This window comes from Poecile atricapillus, chromosome 39 (assembly GCF_030490865.1).
Source record: "Poecile atricapillus isolate bPoeAtr1 chromosome 39, bPoeAtr1.hap1, whole genome shotgun sequence".
Classification (NCBI taxonomy): Eukaryota; Metazoa; Chordata; class Aves; order Passeriformes; family Paridae; genus Poecile; species Poecile atricapillus.
The window spans coordinates 1,060,295-1,077,170 of NC_081287.1; the positions used below are offsets into that span (position 1 = coordinate 1,060,295).

At 63.1% G+C, this 16,876-nt stretch overlaps 2 protein-coding genes across 5 annotated transcripts; one reads left to right on the forward strand and one right to left on the reverse strand.

Moving 5' to 3' along the window:
• Positions 1-97: 97 nt before the first annotated feature.
• On the reverse strand, positions 98-4,397 carry LOC131591227 (uncharacterized). Its single transcript, XM_058861708.1, has 3 exons — positions 4,391-4,397; positions 4,075-4,302; positions 98-1,259 (listed from the first exon to the last, which is right to left on the reverse strand). Exons 1-3 carry the CDS (start codon positions 4,395-4,397, stop codon positions 727-729), a joined length of 768 nt encoding a protein of 255 aa, XP_058717691.1. The 3' UTR covers positions 98-726.
• Positions 4,239-16,417, forward strand: HOOK2 (hook microtubule tethering protein 2). Of its 4 annotated transcripts, none has more exons than XM_058861766.1 (20): positions 4,239-4,294; positions 5,493-5,578; positions 5,693-5,765; positions 7,358-7,436; positions 7,547-7,679; positions 7,778-7,845; positions 9,465-9,527; positions 9,614-9,700; positions 12,413-12,561; positions 12,635-12,775; positions 14,133-14,445; positions 14,520-14,607; positions 14,771-14,834; positions 14,917-14,985; positions 15,088-15,136; positions 15,288-15,319; positions 15,399-15,466; positions 15,656-15,804; positions 15,882-15,953; positions 16,043-16,417. In XM_058861766.1, the coding sequence occupies exons 3-20, from the start codon at positions 5,710-5,712 to the stop codon at positions 16,181-16,183; spliced, it is 1,821 nt and encodes a 606-aa protein (XP_058717749.1). In that variant the 5' UTR covers positions 4,239-4,294; positions 5,493-5,578; positions 5,693-5,709; the 3' UTR covers positions 16,184-16,417. The 4 variants fall into 4 exon arrangements, with proteins under 4 accessions (XP_058717749.1, XP_058717746.1, XP_058717747.1 ...); XM_058861763.1 differs by lacking the exon at positions 4,239-4,294 and adding an exon at positions 4,321-4,437 and having other exon boundaries at positions 7,386-7,436; XM_058861764.1 differs by lacking the exon at positions 4,239-4,294 and adding an exon at positions 4,321-4,437 and having other exon boundaries at positions 7,386-7,436; positions 9,641-9,700.
• The last annotated feature ends 459 nt before the right edge of the window (positions 16,418-16,876 follow it).

Below are 16,876 nucleotides of genomic sequence, written 5' to 3' on the forward strand. Positions count from 1 at the left end.
TATTTGTTGTTGTTGTTAATTAAATACAAATGTACAAAATAAAATTAAAATTAAAAAAAAAAACACCACAAAAAAAAAATAAACAACAAATCGCCCCCTTCCCCCCCCCGCCCCCCACCGCCGTTTCGGGATTTTGGGGGTCCCCGGGGGCTGCTCCCCACCTGGGGGGGTCTTGTAAACGTCACGAGGGGGATCCCCCCCCCTCAAAATTTCTATTTGGGGCGCGCGCTCAGCCCCTCCCGGCGGAATCCTCAATTTGGGGGGGTCCGACCCCCCCTCTCAGAACCGAGGGGGGTCCCCAGGCCCAGCTGGGGGGGGGCTCCAGGCCCGCTTTGGGGGTCCCCGTCCATCCCACAGGCCCCGTTCCCGCAGGTCCTGGGGGGTCCTGGCAAAGGAGGGGAGGGGTCTGGTCCTGCCGGTCCCTTCAGGCTGCTCCGTTTCGGGGTGGCCCAGTCCAGGGGTCCCCCATCCTCCTGCGTCCTTTTAGGGGTCTCCAGGGGGTCCATGGGGGGCCCCCCGAAGCCTCCAGCCTCATCCAGCGCGGTCCCGCGCAGCATCCCGGTAACACCGGGCTCCTCACCGGGCTCCGGTGAGGATGGGGAGGGGTCCCCGCCCCTCCGTGCCCAGCCAGGTACGGGGAGGGGGGGGAGGATCCCCCCCGGGGGTGTCCATGGGGGTCCCCCACAAAGGAACCGGAGCCCCCCTGGCCGGGTCCATCAGGCGTTTCTAGAAGCCGAGCGCGGCTCCCGGGGGCAGCGGGCATCCCGAACCCGCGTGGTCCCGCACGGAGCCCCGGAGCCGCCGCACCTGGGCTCGCAGCCCCGCCGCCGTGGCCGCCAGCGCCGCGTTCTGTGCCCGGAGCCCCCGGACGCGCTGCTCCAAACGGGCGATCCGCTCCAGCTTCCGCCGCCGGCACCGGCTCGCCGCCAGCCGGTTCCGCAGCCTCCGCCGCTCCGCCTGCAGCAGCTCCGGGGAATCCGCGCCCGCTTCCGCCGCCTCCGCCTCCGCTCCGGGGACCCCCGGGAAGGGTCCCCCCATCCCCGCCGCCGTCGTGCTCAGCGCCGGTGGCTCCGGGAGCGCCACGTTGGGCGGCCCCGGTTGGTGCAGCTCGTCAGCGCTTGGGCGAAGCTGCCGGTGAAAGCGTCGCGCTCGCCGGGACCGGGGTAGAAGAAGCTGCCGGTACCGGCGCCGCTGCCGAAGAAGGTGCCGTCGGGGCACGGCGCCGGTTTGAGCCCGCGGAAGGGCTCCGGGGGGGAAGCCTGTTGTAGAGACCCCGGTAAGGTGCCGTAATCGGGCTCGGGGCGGCAGAAGCCGCCCGGGAAGGGCGCGGGGCGGTAGAACGGCGGCTCCATCCGCGCGGCCGCACCGGGAGCGGCGGGACTCGAACCCGCGGCCCCGCGCCGCCCGCCCGCTTTATAACCGCGCGCGGCGGAAACGCGGCGCCATTGGCTGGGGCGGGCTGGGGACACGCCCACCCTGAGCGAGGACACGCCCACCCTGAGCGAGGACACGCCCACCCTGAGCGAGGACACGCCCCCTAAAGCGAGGACACGCCCACTCTGAGCGAGGACACGCCCCCTAAAGCGAGGACACGCCCACCCTGAACGAGGACACGCCCCCTAACGAGAGGACACGCCCCCTAAAGCGAGGACACGCCCCCTAAAGCGAGGACACGCCCCCTAAAGCGAGGACACGCCCCCCGCGGGAAAAGGGGCGGGGCCTCCGCCGCATTTGGGGGGCGCAGGTGGGAAAGGGGGGGACCAGGTGAGCAAAGGGGGCCAGGTGTGAGCAAGGAGAGGGCAGGTGAGGGGGGCAGGTGAGCAAGGGAGGGGTTCAGGTGTGAAAAGCACAAAGGGGGGGTCACAGGTGTGTGCAGGGGGGGTTACAGGTGTGTCCCAGAGGTCACAGGTGTGTGCAGGGGGGGTTACAGGTGTGTCCCAGGGGTCACAGGTGTGTGCAGGGGGGGTTACAGGTGTGTCCCAGGGGGTCACAGGTGTGTCCCAGAGGTCACAGGTGTGCAAGGGTGGGCACAGGTGAGCAAGGGAGGGCACAGGTGTGTCCCAGGTGTGTCCAGGTGCGTCCCAGGTGTGTCCCAGGCGTGTCCCAGGTGTGTCCAGGTGTGTCCCAGGGGTGTCCCAGATGTCCCCAGGCGTGTCCCGGGTGTGTCCCTGGCGTGTCCCAGGTGTCCCCAGGTATCCCCAGGTGTCCCCAGGTGTCCCCAGGTGTGCCCCAGGTGTGTCCAGGTGTGTCCAGGTGTGTCCAGGTGTCCCCAGGTGTGTCCAGGTGTGTCCCAGGTGTGTCCAGGTGCGTCCCAGGTGTGTCCCAGGCGTGTCCCAGGTGTGTCCAGGTGTGTCCCAGGGGTGTCCAGGTGTGTCCCAGGCGTGTCCCGGGTGTGTCCCTGGCGTGTCCCGGGTGTGTCCCTGGCGTGTCCCAGGTGTCCCCAGGTATCCCCAGGTGTGCCCCAGGTGTGTCCAGGTGTGTCCAGGTGTCCCCAGGTGTGTCCAGGTGTGTCCCAGGTGTGTCCCACCTGTCCCAGGTGTGTCCCAGGCGTGTCCAGGTGTCCCCAGGTGTGCCCCAGGTGTGTCCAGGTATGTCCTAGCGTGTCCCAGGCATGTCCAGGTGTGTCCCAGGTGTCCCAGGTGTCCCCAGATGTGTCCCAGCGTGTCCCAGGTGTCCCCAGGTGTCCCCAGGTGTGTCCCAGGTGTCCCCAGGTGTGTCCAGGTGTGTCCAGGTGTCCCCAGGTGTGTCCAGGTGTGTCCCAGCCCATCGGGGCGTGTCCGGCCGCTCCCGTGTGGGGACACGCGTGCAGGGGGGGGGCGGGGGGAGGAACGGGGGGGGTTCCCCGGGGATTCCCAAAGGGGGCCAAGCCCCTCCCCCACCCCCAAACCTTCCCGTTTTTGGGTTTTTTTTAGGGGATTTTGGGGCCGGATTTTCCCTCCCCACTTCTCCTTCCTCCTGACTCCCCGCTGTCACCCCCCCAAAAAAATGTCACAAGCCCTGAAGTGACCCCCCCTCCCCTCCCCCACCCCCTCAGGTGAGCCCCCCGAGGGGGGAGGGGCGCAGGTGAGGGGGACCTGAGACATTGGGGGGGGGCAGGGGGGGATTTGGGGGGGTCCTGGGGGGTCTTTTTGGGCCCCCCCCCGCCCCAAAGTGACTTTGGGGGGCCCCAACGGCCCCAACCGTCAGCGGGGTTTCGATCTGGGGGGCCCCGGATGTCCGGGGGGAGGGCCCGGGTGATGCAGGGTCAAACTGGGAGCACTGGGAGGGTCTTGGGGTCACACTGGGAGCACTGGGAGGGTGTTTGGTTTATACTGGGAGCACTGGGAGAGTGTTGAGGTTATACTGGGAGCACTGGGAGCGTGTTGGGGTCACACTGGGAGCACTGGGAGGGTGTTGAGGTTATACTGGGAGCACTGGGAGGGTGTTGGGGTCACACTGGGAGCACTGGGAGGGTGTTTGGGTTATACTGGGAGCACTGGGAGGGTCTTGGGGTCACACTGGGAGCACTGGGAGGGTATTTGGGTTATACTGGGAGCACTGGGAGGGTGTTGGGGTCAAACTGGGAGCACTGGGAGGGGGTTTGGGGTCATGCTGGGAGCACTGGGAGGATATTTGGGTTATACTGGGAGCATTGGGAGGGTGTTGGGGTTAAAGTGGGGGTCTTGGGGTCACACTGGGAGCACTGGGAGGGTGTTTGGGTCATACTGGGAGCACTGGGAGGGTGTTGGGGTCAAACTGGGAGCACTGGGAGGGTGTTGGGGTCATACTGGGGGGGTCTTGGGCCTAACTGGGAGGACTGGGGGGGTCTTGGGCCTATACTGGGAGCCCTGGGATGCCCCCAGACCCATCCTGGGGGTTCCGGGGCCATACTGGGAGCACTGGGGAGGAAGAGGAGCGGAGGTGAGGGGGGGTCCGGCCGCCGCCGGCCCCCGCGAGGCCATCGGGTTCAGCGCTGACGCAGCGCGGGCGTCGCCGCCGCTGCCCCGGGGCGAGAACGGCCCGGCCTGACCCTCCCGAGCCGGCGGGGCCCGACGGGCGCGGCCGCGGGGGCGGCGGGACGCGGCCATGACTCACCGGCGGCGCCGTGAGGGCGGCGGGCAAGGAGCGAGCGGCGCCGCTCTGGACGCGACTCTATGGCCTTGGAGGACTCAGTGCTGTTCCCACAGGGGCGGGTCCGACAGGGGGCGTGGCCAGCGGGCGTGGCCGCTCTGTCCGCGTCTCTGTGGTGCGGGGTGGGCGGAAGTGGGCGTGGCCGGAAGTGAGAGGGTGTGGCCCGCAGGTGCGGCCGCTCTAGGTGCGACTCTATGGTCGGCAGGGAGGTGTGGCGGGCAGGGGGCGGGGCGCAGGTGCGGCCGCTCTGGGCGCGGCTCGGTGCCCCTGGAGGACCGGCCGGACATGGCGGCGGGGCGGGACGCGTGTGGGGCGCTGCTCACCTGGGTAAGGGGGGGTCGGGACCCCCCCCTCCCCCTCCCGCCGTGCTCGGGGATCCACACGGGGTTGGTCAGGGAGAGCCCCACCCCCTTCCCGGGACCCCCGGGGGATTCCGGTGGCTTCGGGAACTTTCGTCCCCTCAGGGCACCTGTAACTCCTCCTCAGGGCCTGTAACTCCCCCTCCCCCCAGGGCACCTGTGACCCCCCTCAGGGCCCTGGGACCCCCCCCAGGGTGCTGTGACCCCCCCCCCAGGGCATCTGTGACCCCCCCCAGAGCACCTGTGACCCCCTCAGGGCACCTGTGACCCCCCCATAACCCCTCTGACCCCCCTCAGGGTCCTGTGACCCCCTCAGGACCCTCTGACCCCCTCCCAGGGCACCTGTGACCCCCTCAGGACCCTGTGACCCCCCTCAGGGCACCTGTGACCCCCCCATAACCCCTCTGACCCCCCCCCCAGGGCACCTGTGACCCCCCCAGGGCACCTGTGACCCCCCCCAGGACTCTCTGACCCCCCCCATAACCCCTCTGACCCCCTCCCAGAGCACCTGTGACCCCCTCAGGACCCTCTGACCCCCCCCCAGAGCACTTGTGACCCCCCCATAACCCCCCTCAGGGCACTTGTGACCCCCCCATAACCCCCCTCAGGGCCCTGTGACCCCCCCCAGGGCACCTGTGACCCCCCCAGGGCACCTGTGACCCCCCCCAGGCCTTGTGACCCCCCCCCATAACCCCTCTGCCCCCTCCAGGACTCTGTCACCCCCCCCGTTGACCTTTGACCCCCCCGTTGACCTTTGACCCCCCCCGTGACGTGTCCACTCCCCCGTGCCCCTCCCCCCCTGCCCTTTGCCCCCCACCAAAATTTCAGGGGGTCTGGGGGGGGGGGGGGGGATGGGATGTGACCCCCCCCACCCCTCTCTGCCCCCCCCCCAAATGAGTCTGGGGGGGTCAATTTGGGGGTTTCCAGGTGCACCGGGGATTTTGGGGTGCTGTGCCCCCCCCGGGGGGTGGAATTTGGGGGGATTTTGGGGTTTTTTTTGACATTTTTGCCCCCCCCCTCCAGCTGCAGACCTTTGACCCCCCCTCGCCGTGCGCGGCCCCCCCGGATTTGGCCAGCGGGGTCACCCTGGCTCACGTCCTGCACAAAATGTGAGTGCTTTATTTGGGGTGGGGGGGTCCCCAAAACCTCCGAGACCACCCCCCCCCACCACCCCAAAAACAAGGGAGGCTGATTTTGGGGACCCCCCCGTGCCCCCCCCCCAGAGATTCCTCCTGGTTCGATGAGACCTGGCTGGGTCAGATCCGGGACGACGCCGAGGGCAACGCTCGGATCAAGGTTTTTGGGGTGGGGGGCTCGTGTTTTGGGGTGGGGGGCTCGTGTTTTGGGGTGGGGGGCTCGTGTTTTGGGGTGGGGGGTTCGTGTTTTGGGGTGGGGGGCTCGTGTTTTGGGGTGGGATGGGGGTTTTGGGGCGGGGGGCTCGTGTTTTGGGGTAGGGGTCTCGTGTTTTGGGGTGGGGGGCTCGTGTTTTGGGGTGGGGGGCTCGTGTTTTGGGGTGGGATGGGGGTTTTTGGGGTGGGGGGCTCGTGTTTTGGGGTGGGGGGCTCGTGTTTTGGGGTGGGGAATAATTTTTTGGGGTGGGGGGCCCGTGTTTTGGGGTGGGGAGCTCGTGTTTTGGGGTGGGATGGGGGTTTTTGGGGCGGGGGGCTCGTGTTTTGGGGTGGGGGGCTCGTGTTTTGGGGTGGGATGGGAGTTTTTGGGGTGGGGGGCTCGTGTTTTGGGGTGGGGGGCTCATTTTTTGGGGTGGGGGGCCCGTGTTTTGGGGTGGGGGGCTCATGTTTTGGGGTGGGATGGGGGTTTTTGGGGTCGGGGGCTCGTGTTTTGGGGTGGGGGGCTCGTGTTTTGGGGTGGGGGGCTCGTGTTTTGGGGTGGGATGGGGTTTTTGGGGTCGGGGGCTCGTGTTTTGGGGCGGGGGTCTCGTGTTTTGGGGCGGGGGGCTCGTGTTTTGGGGTGGGGGGCTCGTGTTTTGGGGTGGGATGGGGGTTTTTGGGGTGGGGGGCTCGTGTTTTGGGGTGGGGGGCTCGTGTTTTGGGGTGGGATGGGGGTTTTTGGGGTGGGGGGCTCGTGTTTTGGGGTGGGGGGCTCGTGTTTTGGGGTGGGGGGCTCGTGTTTTGGGGTGGGGAGCTCGTGTTTTGGGGTGGGATGGGGGTTTTTGGGGAGGTCCTTTTTTGGGGGGGTCGTTTTGGGGGGGCTTCATTTTTGTGGGGTTGTTTTTTGGGGGGAGATGTTTTTTGGGAAAGGGTTTTGGGGTCCTGGATTTTGGGGAAGGGGTTTGGGGGTCCTGGTTTTGGGGTCTTGGTTTTTGGGGAAGGGGTTTGGGGGTCCTGGTTTTGGGGGAGATGTTTTTGGGGAAGGGTTTTGGGGTCCTGGATTTTGGGGAATGGATTTGGGGGTCCTGGATTCAGGGAAGGGATTTTTGGGGTCCTGGTTTTGGGGTCTTGGTTTTTGGGAAAGGATTTGGGGTTCTGTTTTTAGGGGGAGATGTTTTTGGGGAAGGGTTTTTGGAGTCCTGGATTTTGGGGAATGGATTTGGGGGTCTTGGATTCAGGGAAGGGATTTTTGGGGTCCTGGTTTTGGGGTCTTGTTTTTGGGGGAGATGATTTTGGGAAAGGATTTGGGGTTCTGATTTTGGGGGCACTTTTGGGGAGGGATTTTGGGGGGAGATGTTTTTGGGAAAGGATTTGGGGTTCTGATTTTGGGGTCTTGTTTTTGGGGAGGGATTTTGGGGACCTTTTGAAGTTGACCTTTGTGGTGAAACCTTTGGGGGTTCATCCATTTGCGAGCCCATTTTTGGGGGGGGATAGCCCATTTTGGGGTCCCCAATGACCACAGCAACGGGGTGACAGCCGAATTCGGGGTTTTTTTGGGAGGGGTCCCACCTCATTCCCCCCTCCCCAGGTGAACAACCTCCGCAAGGTGCTGCAGAGCGTCCTGGAGTACTGGCAGGACGTGAGTCCCCCCCCCCCAAAAAAAAAATTTGGGGTTCCCTTGGGGATTTGAGGGGTGGGATTTTGGTGGGGAGGGGGGGGCTTTAACATCCCCCCTCCCCAAAATAAAAGGTGCTGGGCCAGGCCGTGGAGGAGCAGCACGTGCCGGACGTGGCGCCGGCGGCCCAGTACGGCGACCCCGAGCAACTGGGCAAACTGGTGCGGCTGGTGCTGGGCTGCGCCGTCAGCTGCCAGCAGCGGGAAGGTGGGTCTGAGGTTTATTTTGGGGAGGGGGCTCACGGGGAATGGGATCCCCCCCCCCCAAAAAAACACCCCCTGAACCCCTCCCAAAATCTCCCCCAGAGCACATCCAGCGCATCATGACGCTGGAGGAGGAGGTGCAGCACGAGGTGATGGCGGCCATCCAGGAGGTGGGGGCACCCCCTGCAGGGGTTTTGGGGGGATTTTGGGGGTCCTGGAGGGTTTTTGGGGGGTCCCTGGGTGGTGTTGGGGGTCCTGAAGGGTTTTTAGAGGGGTTCTGGAGGGTTTTTGGGCAGGGTGCTGGGTGGTTTTGGGTGTCCTGAAGGGTTTTTGGGGGTCCTGGAGGGTTTTTGGGGGGTCGCTGGGGGGTGTTGGGGGTTCTGAAGGGTTTTTGGGGGGTCCCTGGGGGGTGTTGGGGGTCCTGAAGGGTTTTTGGGGGGCCCCTGGGTGGCGGTGGGGGGTTGTGGAGGGTTTTTGGGGGGGGTGGTTGGGGGTTCTGAAGGGTTTTGGGGTGGGGCATTGGGTGGTTTTGGGTGTCCTGAAGGGGTTTTTGGAGGGCCTGAAGGGTTTTTGGGGGGTCCCTGGGTGGTGTTGGGGGTCCTGAAGGGTTTTTTGGGGTCCTTGGGTGGTTTTGGGGGTCCTGGAGGGTTTTTGGGGGGTGGCTGGGTGGTGTTGGGGGTCCTGAAGGGTTTTTAGAGGGGTTCTGGAGGGTTTTTGGGCAGGGTGCTGGGTGGTTTTGGGTGTCCTGAAGGGTTTTTGGGGGGGTTCTGAAGGGTTTTTGGAGGGTCCCTGGGGGGTGTTGGGGGTCCTGAAGGGTTTTTGGGGGTCCTTGGGTGGTTTTGGGGGTCCTGAAGGGTTTTTGGGGGGTCCCTGGGTGGCGGTGGGGGGTTGTGGAGGGTTTTTGGGGGGGTGGTTGGGGGTTCTGAAGGGTTTTGGGGTGGGGCATTGGGTGGTTTTGGGTGTCCTGAAAGGTTTTTGGGGGTCCTGGAGGGTTTTTGGGGGGGCACTGGGTGGTTTTGGGGGTCGTGAAGGCTTTTTAGGGGGGGTCCCTGGGTGGTTTTGGGGGTCCTGAAGGGTTTTTGGGGGTCCTTGGGTGGTGTTGGGGGTTCTGAAGGGTTTTTGGGGGTCCTTGGGTGGTGTTGGGGGTCCTGAAGGGTTTTTGGGGGTCCTTGGGGGGTGTTGGGGGTTCTGAAGGGTTTTTGGGGGGGTCCCTGGGTGGTTTTGGGGGTCCTGAAAGGTTTTGGGGGGGGTCCCTGGGTGGTTTTGGGGGTCCTGAAGGGTTTTGGGAGGGGTCCCTGGGTGGTTTTGGGGGTCCTGAAGTGTTTTTAGGGGGGTCCTGAAGGGTTTTTGGGGGTCCCTGGGTGGTTTTGGGGGTCCTGAAGGGTTTTTGGGGGGCCCCTGGGTGGTTTTGAGGGTCCTGAAGGGTTTTTTGGGGGTCCCTGGGTGGTTTTGAGGGTCTTGAATGGTTTTTGGGGGGTCACTGGGGGTTTTGGGGGTCCTGAAGTGTTTTTAGGGGGGGTTCTGAAGGGTTTTTGGGGGTCCCTGGGTGGTTTTGGGGGTTCTGAAGGGTTTTTGGGGGTCCTTGAGTGGTTTTGGGGGTCCCCGAGGTTGGTTTGTGGATACCCTATCCCTGTGTGTTGGATTTGGGGAGGGGTTTGGCGCACCCTGGTTGTGACCACAGACCTTGGAGGGTTTCAAGGGACTTTTGGGGACCCCCTGGGGTTTTTGGGGTGCCTGAAGCCCCCCCGAGCCCCCCCCAACAAACCCCAAATTTCTCCCTTTTTGGCAGCTCTTGGATCCGGAGCCATCGGAGCCGATGGCGGCCGAGACCTACGGGAACTTCGACACTCAGGTGTGGGGGGGGGCAGATTTTGGGGGGCCTCAGGGGGAATTTGGGGGTGCCTGGGGAGGTCCCTGACCCCCCCGTGTTCCCCCCAGTCCCGCCGTTATTATTTCCTGAGCCAGGAGCCCCCCGAGGAGGCCGGGGGGGGTTCGGGGCAGCGCTGCCAGGAGCTGGAGCAGCAGGTGAGCACCTGGAATCACCTGCTGGGGGTGGGGGGTCCCCAAATCCTGTGTCCCCCCCCCCCTCCAACTCAATTCCCACCTGAGGGAGAGCAGGGGAGGATTTTCTGCTGGTTCTGCAGCACCTGGGAGGGATCCTGAACACCTGGGAGCCCCCAAATCTCTCATGTTGGGTTAAAAATCCCCAAAATTTAATGGGAAAGGGTCTTGGGGAAGTTTATGTGAGGAGGGGGAGCACCTGGGAGGGATCCTGAATACCTGGGACCCCCCAAATGCCTCATGTTGGGTTAAAAACCCCCAAAATTTAACAGGAAAGGGTCTTGGGGAGGTTCATGTGAGGAGGGGGAGTACCTGGGAGGGATCCTGAACACCTGGGACCCGCCAAATCCTTCGTGTTGGGTTAAAAATCCCCAAAATTTAACAGGAAAGGGTCTTGGGGAGGTTCATGTGAGGAGGGGGAGCACCTGGGAGGGATCCTGAATACCTGGGCCCCCCAAATCTCTCATGTTGGGTTAAAAACCCCCAAAATTTAACGGGAAAAGGTCTTGGGGAGGTTTATGTGAGGAGGGGGAGCACCTGGGAGGGATCCTGAATACCTGGGACCCCCCAAATCCCCTGTGCCAGGTTAAAAACCCTGAAAATTTAATGGGAAAGGGTCTTTGAGGGGTTCATGTGGGGAGGGAGAGCACCTGGGAGGGATCCTGAATACCTGGACCCCTCTTACACACCTGGATTCCCCCAAAAATCACTTGTGCCGGGTTAAAATCCCCCAAAATTAACAGGAAAGGGTCTTGGAGGGGTTCATGTGAGGAGGGGGAGCACCTGGGAGGGGAATCCCGCCCACCTGGGCCCCCCAAATCTCTCATGTTGGGTTAAAAACCCCCAAAATTTAATGGGAAAGGATCTTGGAGGGGTTTACATGAGGAGGGGGAGCACCTGGGAGGGGACCTGAACACCTGGACCCCTCTTACACACCTGGATTCCCCCAAAAATCACTTGTGCCGGGTTAAAATCCCCCAAAATTAACAGGAAAGGATCTTGGAGGGGTTCATGTGAGGAGGGGGAGCACCTGGGAGGGATCCTGAACACCTGGGCCCCCCAAAAATCACTTGTGCCGCGTTAAAACCCCCAAAATTTAACGGGAAAGGGTCTTGGAGAGGTTCATGTGAGCAGGGGGAGCACCTGGGAGGGGAATCCCACACACCTGGGCCCCCCAAATCTCTCATATTGGGTTAAAAGACCCCAAAATTTAATGGGAAAGGATTTTTGAGGGGTTTACATGAGGAGGGGGAGCACCTGGGAGGGGAATCCCACACACCTGGGCCCCCCAAATCTCTCATATTGGGTTAAAAGACCCCAAAATTTAATGGGAAAGGATCTTGGAGGGGTTTACATGAGAAGGGAGAGCACCTGGGAGGGGAATCCCGCCCACCTGGGCCCACCAAATCTCTCATATTGGGTTAAAAGACCCCAAAATTTAATGGGAAAGGGTCTTTGAGGGGTTCATGTGAGGAGGGGCAGCACCTGGGAGGGATCCTGAACACCTGGGACCCCCCAAAAATCACTCATGTTGGGTTAAAAACCCCCAAAATTTAATGGGAAAGGGTCTTGGGGAGGTTCATGTGAGGAGGGGGAGCACCTGGGAGGGATCCTGAATACCTGGGACCCCCAAAAATCCCCTGTGCCAGGTTAAAAACCCCCAAAATTTAATGGGAAAGGGTCTTTGAGGGGTTTACATGAGGAGGGGGAGCACCTGGGAGGGATTCTGAACACCTGGGCCCCCCAAAAATCACTTGTGCCGCGTTAAAACCCCCAAAATTTAATGGGAAAAGATCTTGGAGAGGTTCATGTGAGGAGGGGGAGCACCTGGGAGGGGAATTCCACACACCTGATCCCCCCAAATGCCTCGTGTTGGGTTAAAAACCTCCAAAATTTAACGGGAAAGGGTTTTTGAGGGGTTCACGTGAGGAGGGGGAGCACCTGGGAGGGGAATCCCACACACCTGGGCCCCCCAAATCTCTCATATTGGGTTAAAAGACCCCAAAATTTAATGGGAAAGGATTTTTGAGGGGTTTACATGAGGAGGGGGAGCACCTGGGAGGGGAATCCCGCCCACCTGGGCCCCCCAGATCCCTCGTGTTGGGTTAAAAATCCCCAAAATTTAATGGGAAAGGATCTTGGAGGGGTTCACGTGAGGAGGGGGAGCACCTGGGAGGGATTCTGAACACCTGGACCCCTCTTACACACCTGGATTCCCCCAAAAATCACTTGTGCCGGGTTAAAATCCCCCAAAATTAACAGGAAAGGGTCTTGGAGGGGTTCATGTGAGGAGGGGGAGCACCTGGGCCCCCCAAATCTCTCATATTGGGTTAAAAGACCCCAAAATTTAATGGGAAAGGATCTTGGAGAGGTTCATATGAGCAGGGGGAGCACCTGGGAGGGGAATCCCGCCCACCTGGGCCCCCCAAATCTCTCATATTGGGTTAAAAGACCCCAAAATTTAATGGGAAAGGATCTTGGAGGGGTTTACATGAGAAGGGAGAGCACCTGGGAGGGAAATCTCACCCACCTGGGCCCCCCAGATCCCTCATGTTGGGTTAAAAACCCCCAAAATTTAATGGGAAATGATCTTGGAGGGGTTCACGTGTGGAGGGGGAGCACCTGGGAGGGGAATCCCGCCCACCTGAGCCCCTCCCACACACCTGGGCGCCGCAGGTGGCCACGCTCCTGGAGGAGAAGGGACACCTGGCCGCCGAGAACCGGGCGCTGCGGGAGCAGCTCGAGTCCGACGCCGCCGGCGCCGCCGCCAAGAAGCTGCTGCGGCTGCAGACGCAGGTGGAGGAGCTGCAGGAGGAGAATTACAGGTGAGGAGTCGCCCTCGTGGGTCCCCCCCTCACCTGTGGGTCTCACCTGAGGGTGAGGGGGGTCTCGTGGCAGGTTGGAGAGCGGCAAGGAGGAGCTGCGGGCGCGCTGCTCGCGGCTGGAGCAGGAGGCGCGGGGGCTGCAGGTGCGGGCGCAGGAGCTGAGCGGGCTGGCGGGGGAGGCACGGGCGCTGCGAGACGAGATGGACCTGCTCAGGTGAGCTGGGATACCTGCCCAGGTGAGCTGGGATACCTGTCCAGGTGGGCTGGGGTATCAGGTGGGCTGGGATACCTGTCCAGGTGGGCTGGGATATCAGGTGGGCTGGGATATCAGGTGGGCTGGGGAACCTGCTCAGGTGAGCTGGGGTATCTGCTCAGGTGAGCTGGGATACCTGCCCAGGTGGGCTGGGGTATCTCCTCAGGTGAGCTGGGGTATCAGGTGGGCTGGGGAACCTGCTCAGGTGAGCTGAGGTATTTGCTCAGGTGAGCTGGGATATCTGCTCAGGTGAGCTGGGATACCTTCCCAGGTGAGCTGAGATATCTGCTCAGGTGAGCTGAGATACCTGTCCAGGTGAACTGGGGTATCAGGTGGGCTGGGGAACCTGCCCAGGTGGGCTGGGGAACCTGCCCAGGTGGGTTGGGGTATCTGCTCAGGTGGGCTGGGGTATCTGCTCAGGTGGGCTGAGATACCTGCCCAGGTGGGCTGGGGAACCTGCCCAGGTGGGTTGGGGTATCTGATCAGGTGAGCTGGGGTATCTGCTCAGGTGAGCTGGGGCACCTGTTCAAGTGGGCTGGGATATCTGCTCAGGTGGGCTGGGGAACCTGTCCAGGTGGGCTGGGATATCAGGTGGGCTGAGATACCTGCCCAGGTGGGGTGGGGAACCTGCTCAGGTGAGCTGGGATATCTGCTCAGGTGAGCCAAGCCACCTGCTCAGGTGGGCCTGGACACTTGCTCAGGTGAGACAGGGGTTGCTCCCACCAGCGTCACCACCCCAGAACCGTCCCCGCGCTCACATCCTCACTCAGGCATCCCCTACCTGCACTCAGGTGTCCCCTACCTGCATTCAGGTATCCCCTACCTGCATTCAGGTGTCCCCTACCTGTGCTCAGGCATCCCCTACCTGCGCTCAGGTGTCCCCTACCTGCACTCAGGTGTCCCCTACCTGCACTCAGACATCCCCTACCTGCACTCAGACATCCCCTACCTGCACTCAGACATCCCCTACCTGCACTCAGGTGTCCCCTACCTGCGCTCAGGTGTCCCCTACCTGTGCTCAGGCATCCCCTACCTGTGCTCAGGCGTCCCCTACCTGCACTCAGGTGTCCCATACCTGTGCTCAGGCATCCCCTACCTGCGCTCAGGTGTCCCCTACCTGCACTCAGGTGTCCCATACCTGCACTCAGGCATCCCCTACCTGTGCTCAGGCATCCCCTACCTGCACTCAGGTATCCCCTGCCTGCGCTCAGGCATCCCGTACCTGCGCTCAGGCATCCCCTACCTGCGCTCAGGTGTCCCCTACCTGCACTCAGGTGTCCCCTACCTGCGCTCACCTGCGTCCCCTCTGCCCCCTCAGAGCATCCTCGGCGCGTGCCGGGCGGCTGGAGGCGGCGGTGGCCACGTACCGGGGCCGTGCGGCGGCGGCGGGGGAGCTGCGGCGCTGGGTGCGGGCGCTGGAGGAGCGGCACGCCGCCCAGGTGCGCCGCGCCGCTCACCTGCAGCAGCAGCTGGGCCGAGCCCAGGCCGGCTGCGCGCAGCTGGAGGCCGCCCGCAGGCAGGTGGAGGAGCTGAGCGGGCAGCAGGCCGAGGCGGCGCTGAGGGCCGAGAAGTGGCACCTGGAGTTCCGGCACCTGCAGGAGCGATTCGAGGCGCTGAGCCAGGAGAAGGAGGTGGGTGAGGTCGGGGGGAGGCACCTGGGAGCGCGCCTGGGGACGCACCTGAGCGCTCGGCGCCGTCCCCGCAGCGGCTGCTGGAGGAGCGGGACGCGCTGCGCGAGGCCAACGAGGAGCTGCGCTGCGTGCAGGTGCAGCAGAGCTACCTGAGCCAGGCAGGTGAGCCCTCCCTGAGAGCTGGCAGAACACCTGGGCAGGTGGGAACCATCTCTTGATCCTCATAGCGGACACCTGAGCACCCCCGCTTTGGGGTGTCACAACAGGTGACAATTTTGGGGTGTCACCTCTTGTCCCCGTGCCCGTAATCCGCTTTTTACCGCAGGGCTGGAGGGGGGCCCGACCCCTCCCCAGAATTTGGCGGCCGAAATCCTTCCCGCCGAGCTCAGGTGAGTCCAGGCAGGTGTCCACAAACACGGGGGGGGGGGGGTCCCCAGTTTTTCGTGGGGTCGCTAACGGCGTCCCCGGCAGGGACACGGTGACGCGGCTGCGGCGGGAGAACCGACGGCTGCGGCTGCAGCGGGACCAGCTCTGGCACAGGTGGGGGATCTTTGAGGAGGGGGGGGGGTTAGGGGACCCTAAGACCCCCCCCCAAATCCCTAAGGAGCCCCCCAATCCTTAATTCCCCCCCTGCACCCACAGACTGGAGGCCGCAGAGCCTCGGACAGCGCAGGGGAGGCTGCGGGAGGAGGTGAGTGGGGGGAGATTTTGGGGTGGGGGTCTCTCCACACCAAAAGGGGGGGGGGTCCCCGGGTTCGTTGTGAGGGTCTCGATGTTTTTGGGGGGGCCACGTTTTATTTGGGGCACCTCAGGCTTCACCTCTTTGTCGCTTCCCCCCTCAGCTGTCGCTGCCGGAGGAGACCCCCGAGGATCTGTGAGTTTTGGGGGGTCGGGGAGGGGAGGGGGATTTGGGGAGCCCCCCCAGAACATCCCCAACCTGTGGCCACCCCCAGGGATGAGCTGCCGGAGGGAGAGGAAGAGGAGGAGGAAGAGGAAGAGTTGAAGCCCTCCAGGGTCCCGAGTGGGTATCAGAATCTGGGGAGAGGGGAAAATTGAGGGGTGGTCTGGGGGATTGGACCCCCAGATTGGGGGTTGTATAGGGATCCTGAGGGGTGATGTTTGGAGATGACCCGTGCCTCAGTTTCCCCATGAAGATTGAGGGTTTTGGGGGGTCCTTCCTGGCTAACCTCCCTTTTTGTTCCCCCTACAGGATCAGGATTTAGAGGTTCCCCGAGTTCGCCGCCACAAAAGCCCTCAGTTTCCCCCGGGGACCCCCCTGGCACTCCCCCCTTGGCCCCCGTCCTGCAGCTCCTCCGGAACCAGCTGCAGGAGAAGGACGCGCTGATCCGGCACCTGGAGGTGAGCTTTAAATCCACAAAGGAATTTGGGGAGGGGGTCTCCATCTCCAGCTGAACCCCCCTGAACACCCTCCCCAGAACGACTGGGAGCGCAGCCGGGCGCAGCGGGAGCGCGAGGAGCGGCTGCTGGTCACCGCCTGGTACAACATGGTGAGTCAAGATGGGGGGAACCCCACGGGGGATGGAGACCCCCGGGACCCCCTCCCCAGGACCCCCCGTAACCCCCGCTGTCCCCTCAGGGCCTGGCCCTACAGCGGCAGGAAGGGGGGACGGCGCCTCGGGGCCTCTCCAGCGGCGCTCAGTCCTTCCTGGCCCAGCAGCGCTTGGCCACCGTGGCCCGGCGAGCGCGGACCCCTCACGGCCGGGCTCCCCCCAGCTGAGGGGGGGTCCCCCAAACACCCCCCGGATCACCGGGGGTCCCCTCACTCTGGGCTGGTCCCATTTCAGACACTACAAACCCAGGCTCCCCACCTTGTTTTGGGTGGGGGGCCTGGGCCTTGCCACCCTACCTCATCCTGGGGGGCTTTTAGCACTTCTATTTTTGTAGCTGATTTCAGGGGGGGTCTTGTGTGTGTTACCCCCATAAAATCTTCTAATAAAGCCTCAGGACTCAGCGCTGGAGGTTTGTTATGGGGATACTGGGGGGCTGAGCTGTGGGTTTGAGGTGTTTTGGGTGCCTCTGACTTAAAACATGGGGTTGGTGCTAGGGTAGAGGTGGGTGGGGGTGAGCACCCTACAAATTACTTAGATTTTGCCCTTTTCCCCTCATGTTTTCTTCCCTTTTCCCCTCATGTTTCCCACTGTTTTCCCCTCGCTTTTTCCCCTCACGTTTCCCGCTCTTTTTCTCCCTCAGGCTTCCCGCTCTTTTTCCCCTCACATTTTCCCACTCTTTTTCCCCTCACGTTTCCTGCTCTTTTTTCCCTCACATTCCTGCTCTTTTCCCCCTCACGTTTCCCGCTCTTTTTCTCCCTCAGGCTTCCCGCTCTTTTCCCCCTCACGTTTCCCGCTCTTTTTCTCCCTCAGGCTTCCCGCTCTTTTTCCCCTCACGTTTCCCGCTCTTTTTCCCCTCACGT

Excerpts from the sequence above, each read along its gene's own strand:
- HOOK2 (XM_058861763.1), top strand. The coding sequence starts at position 4,396 with ATGGCGGCGGGGCGGGACGCGTGTGGGGCGCTGCTCACCTGG. Across the intron at positions 4,438-5,492 it reads GTGGGGCGCTGCTCACCTGG|CTGCAGACCTTTGACCCCCC; the intron begins GTAAGGGGGGGT and ends CCCCCCCTCCAG. Across the intron at positions 14,835-14,916 it reads ATCCTTCCCGCCGAGCTCAG|GGACACGGTGACGCGGCTGC; the intron begins GTGAGTCCAGGC and ends CGTCCCCGGCAG.
- LOC131591227 (XM_058861708.1), bottom strand. Across the intron at positions 1,260-4,074 it reads CCGCCCTCACGGCGCCGCCG|GCTTCCCCCCCGGAGCCCTT; the intron begins GTGAGTCATGGC and ends TCTCTACAACAG.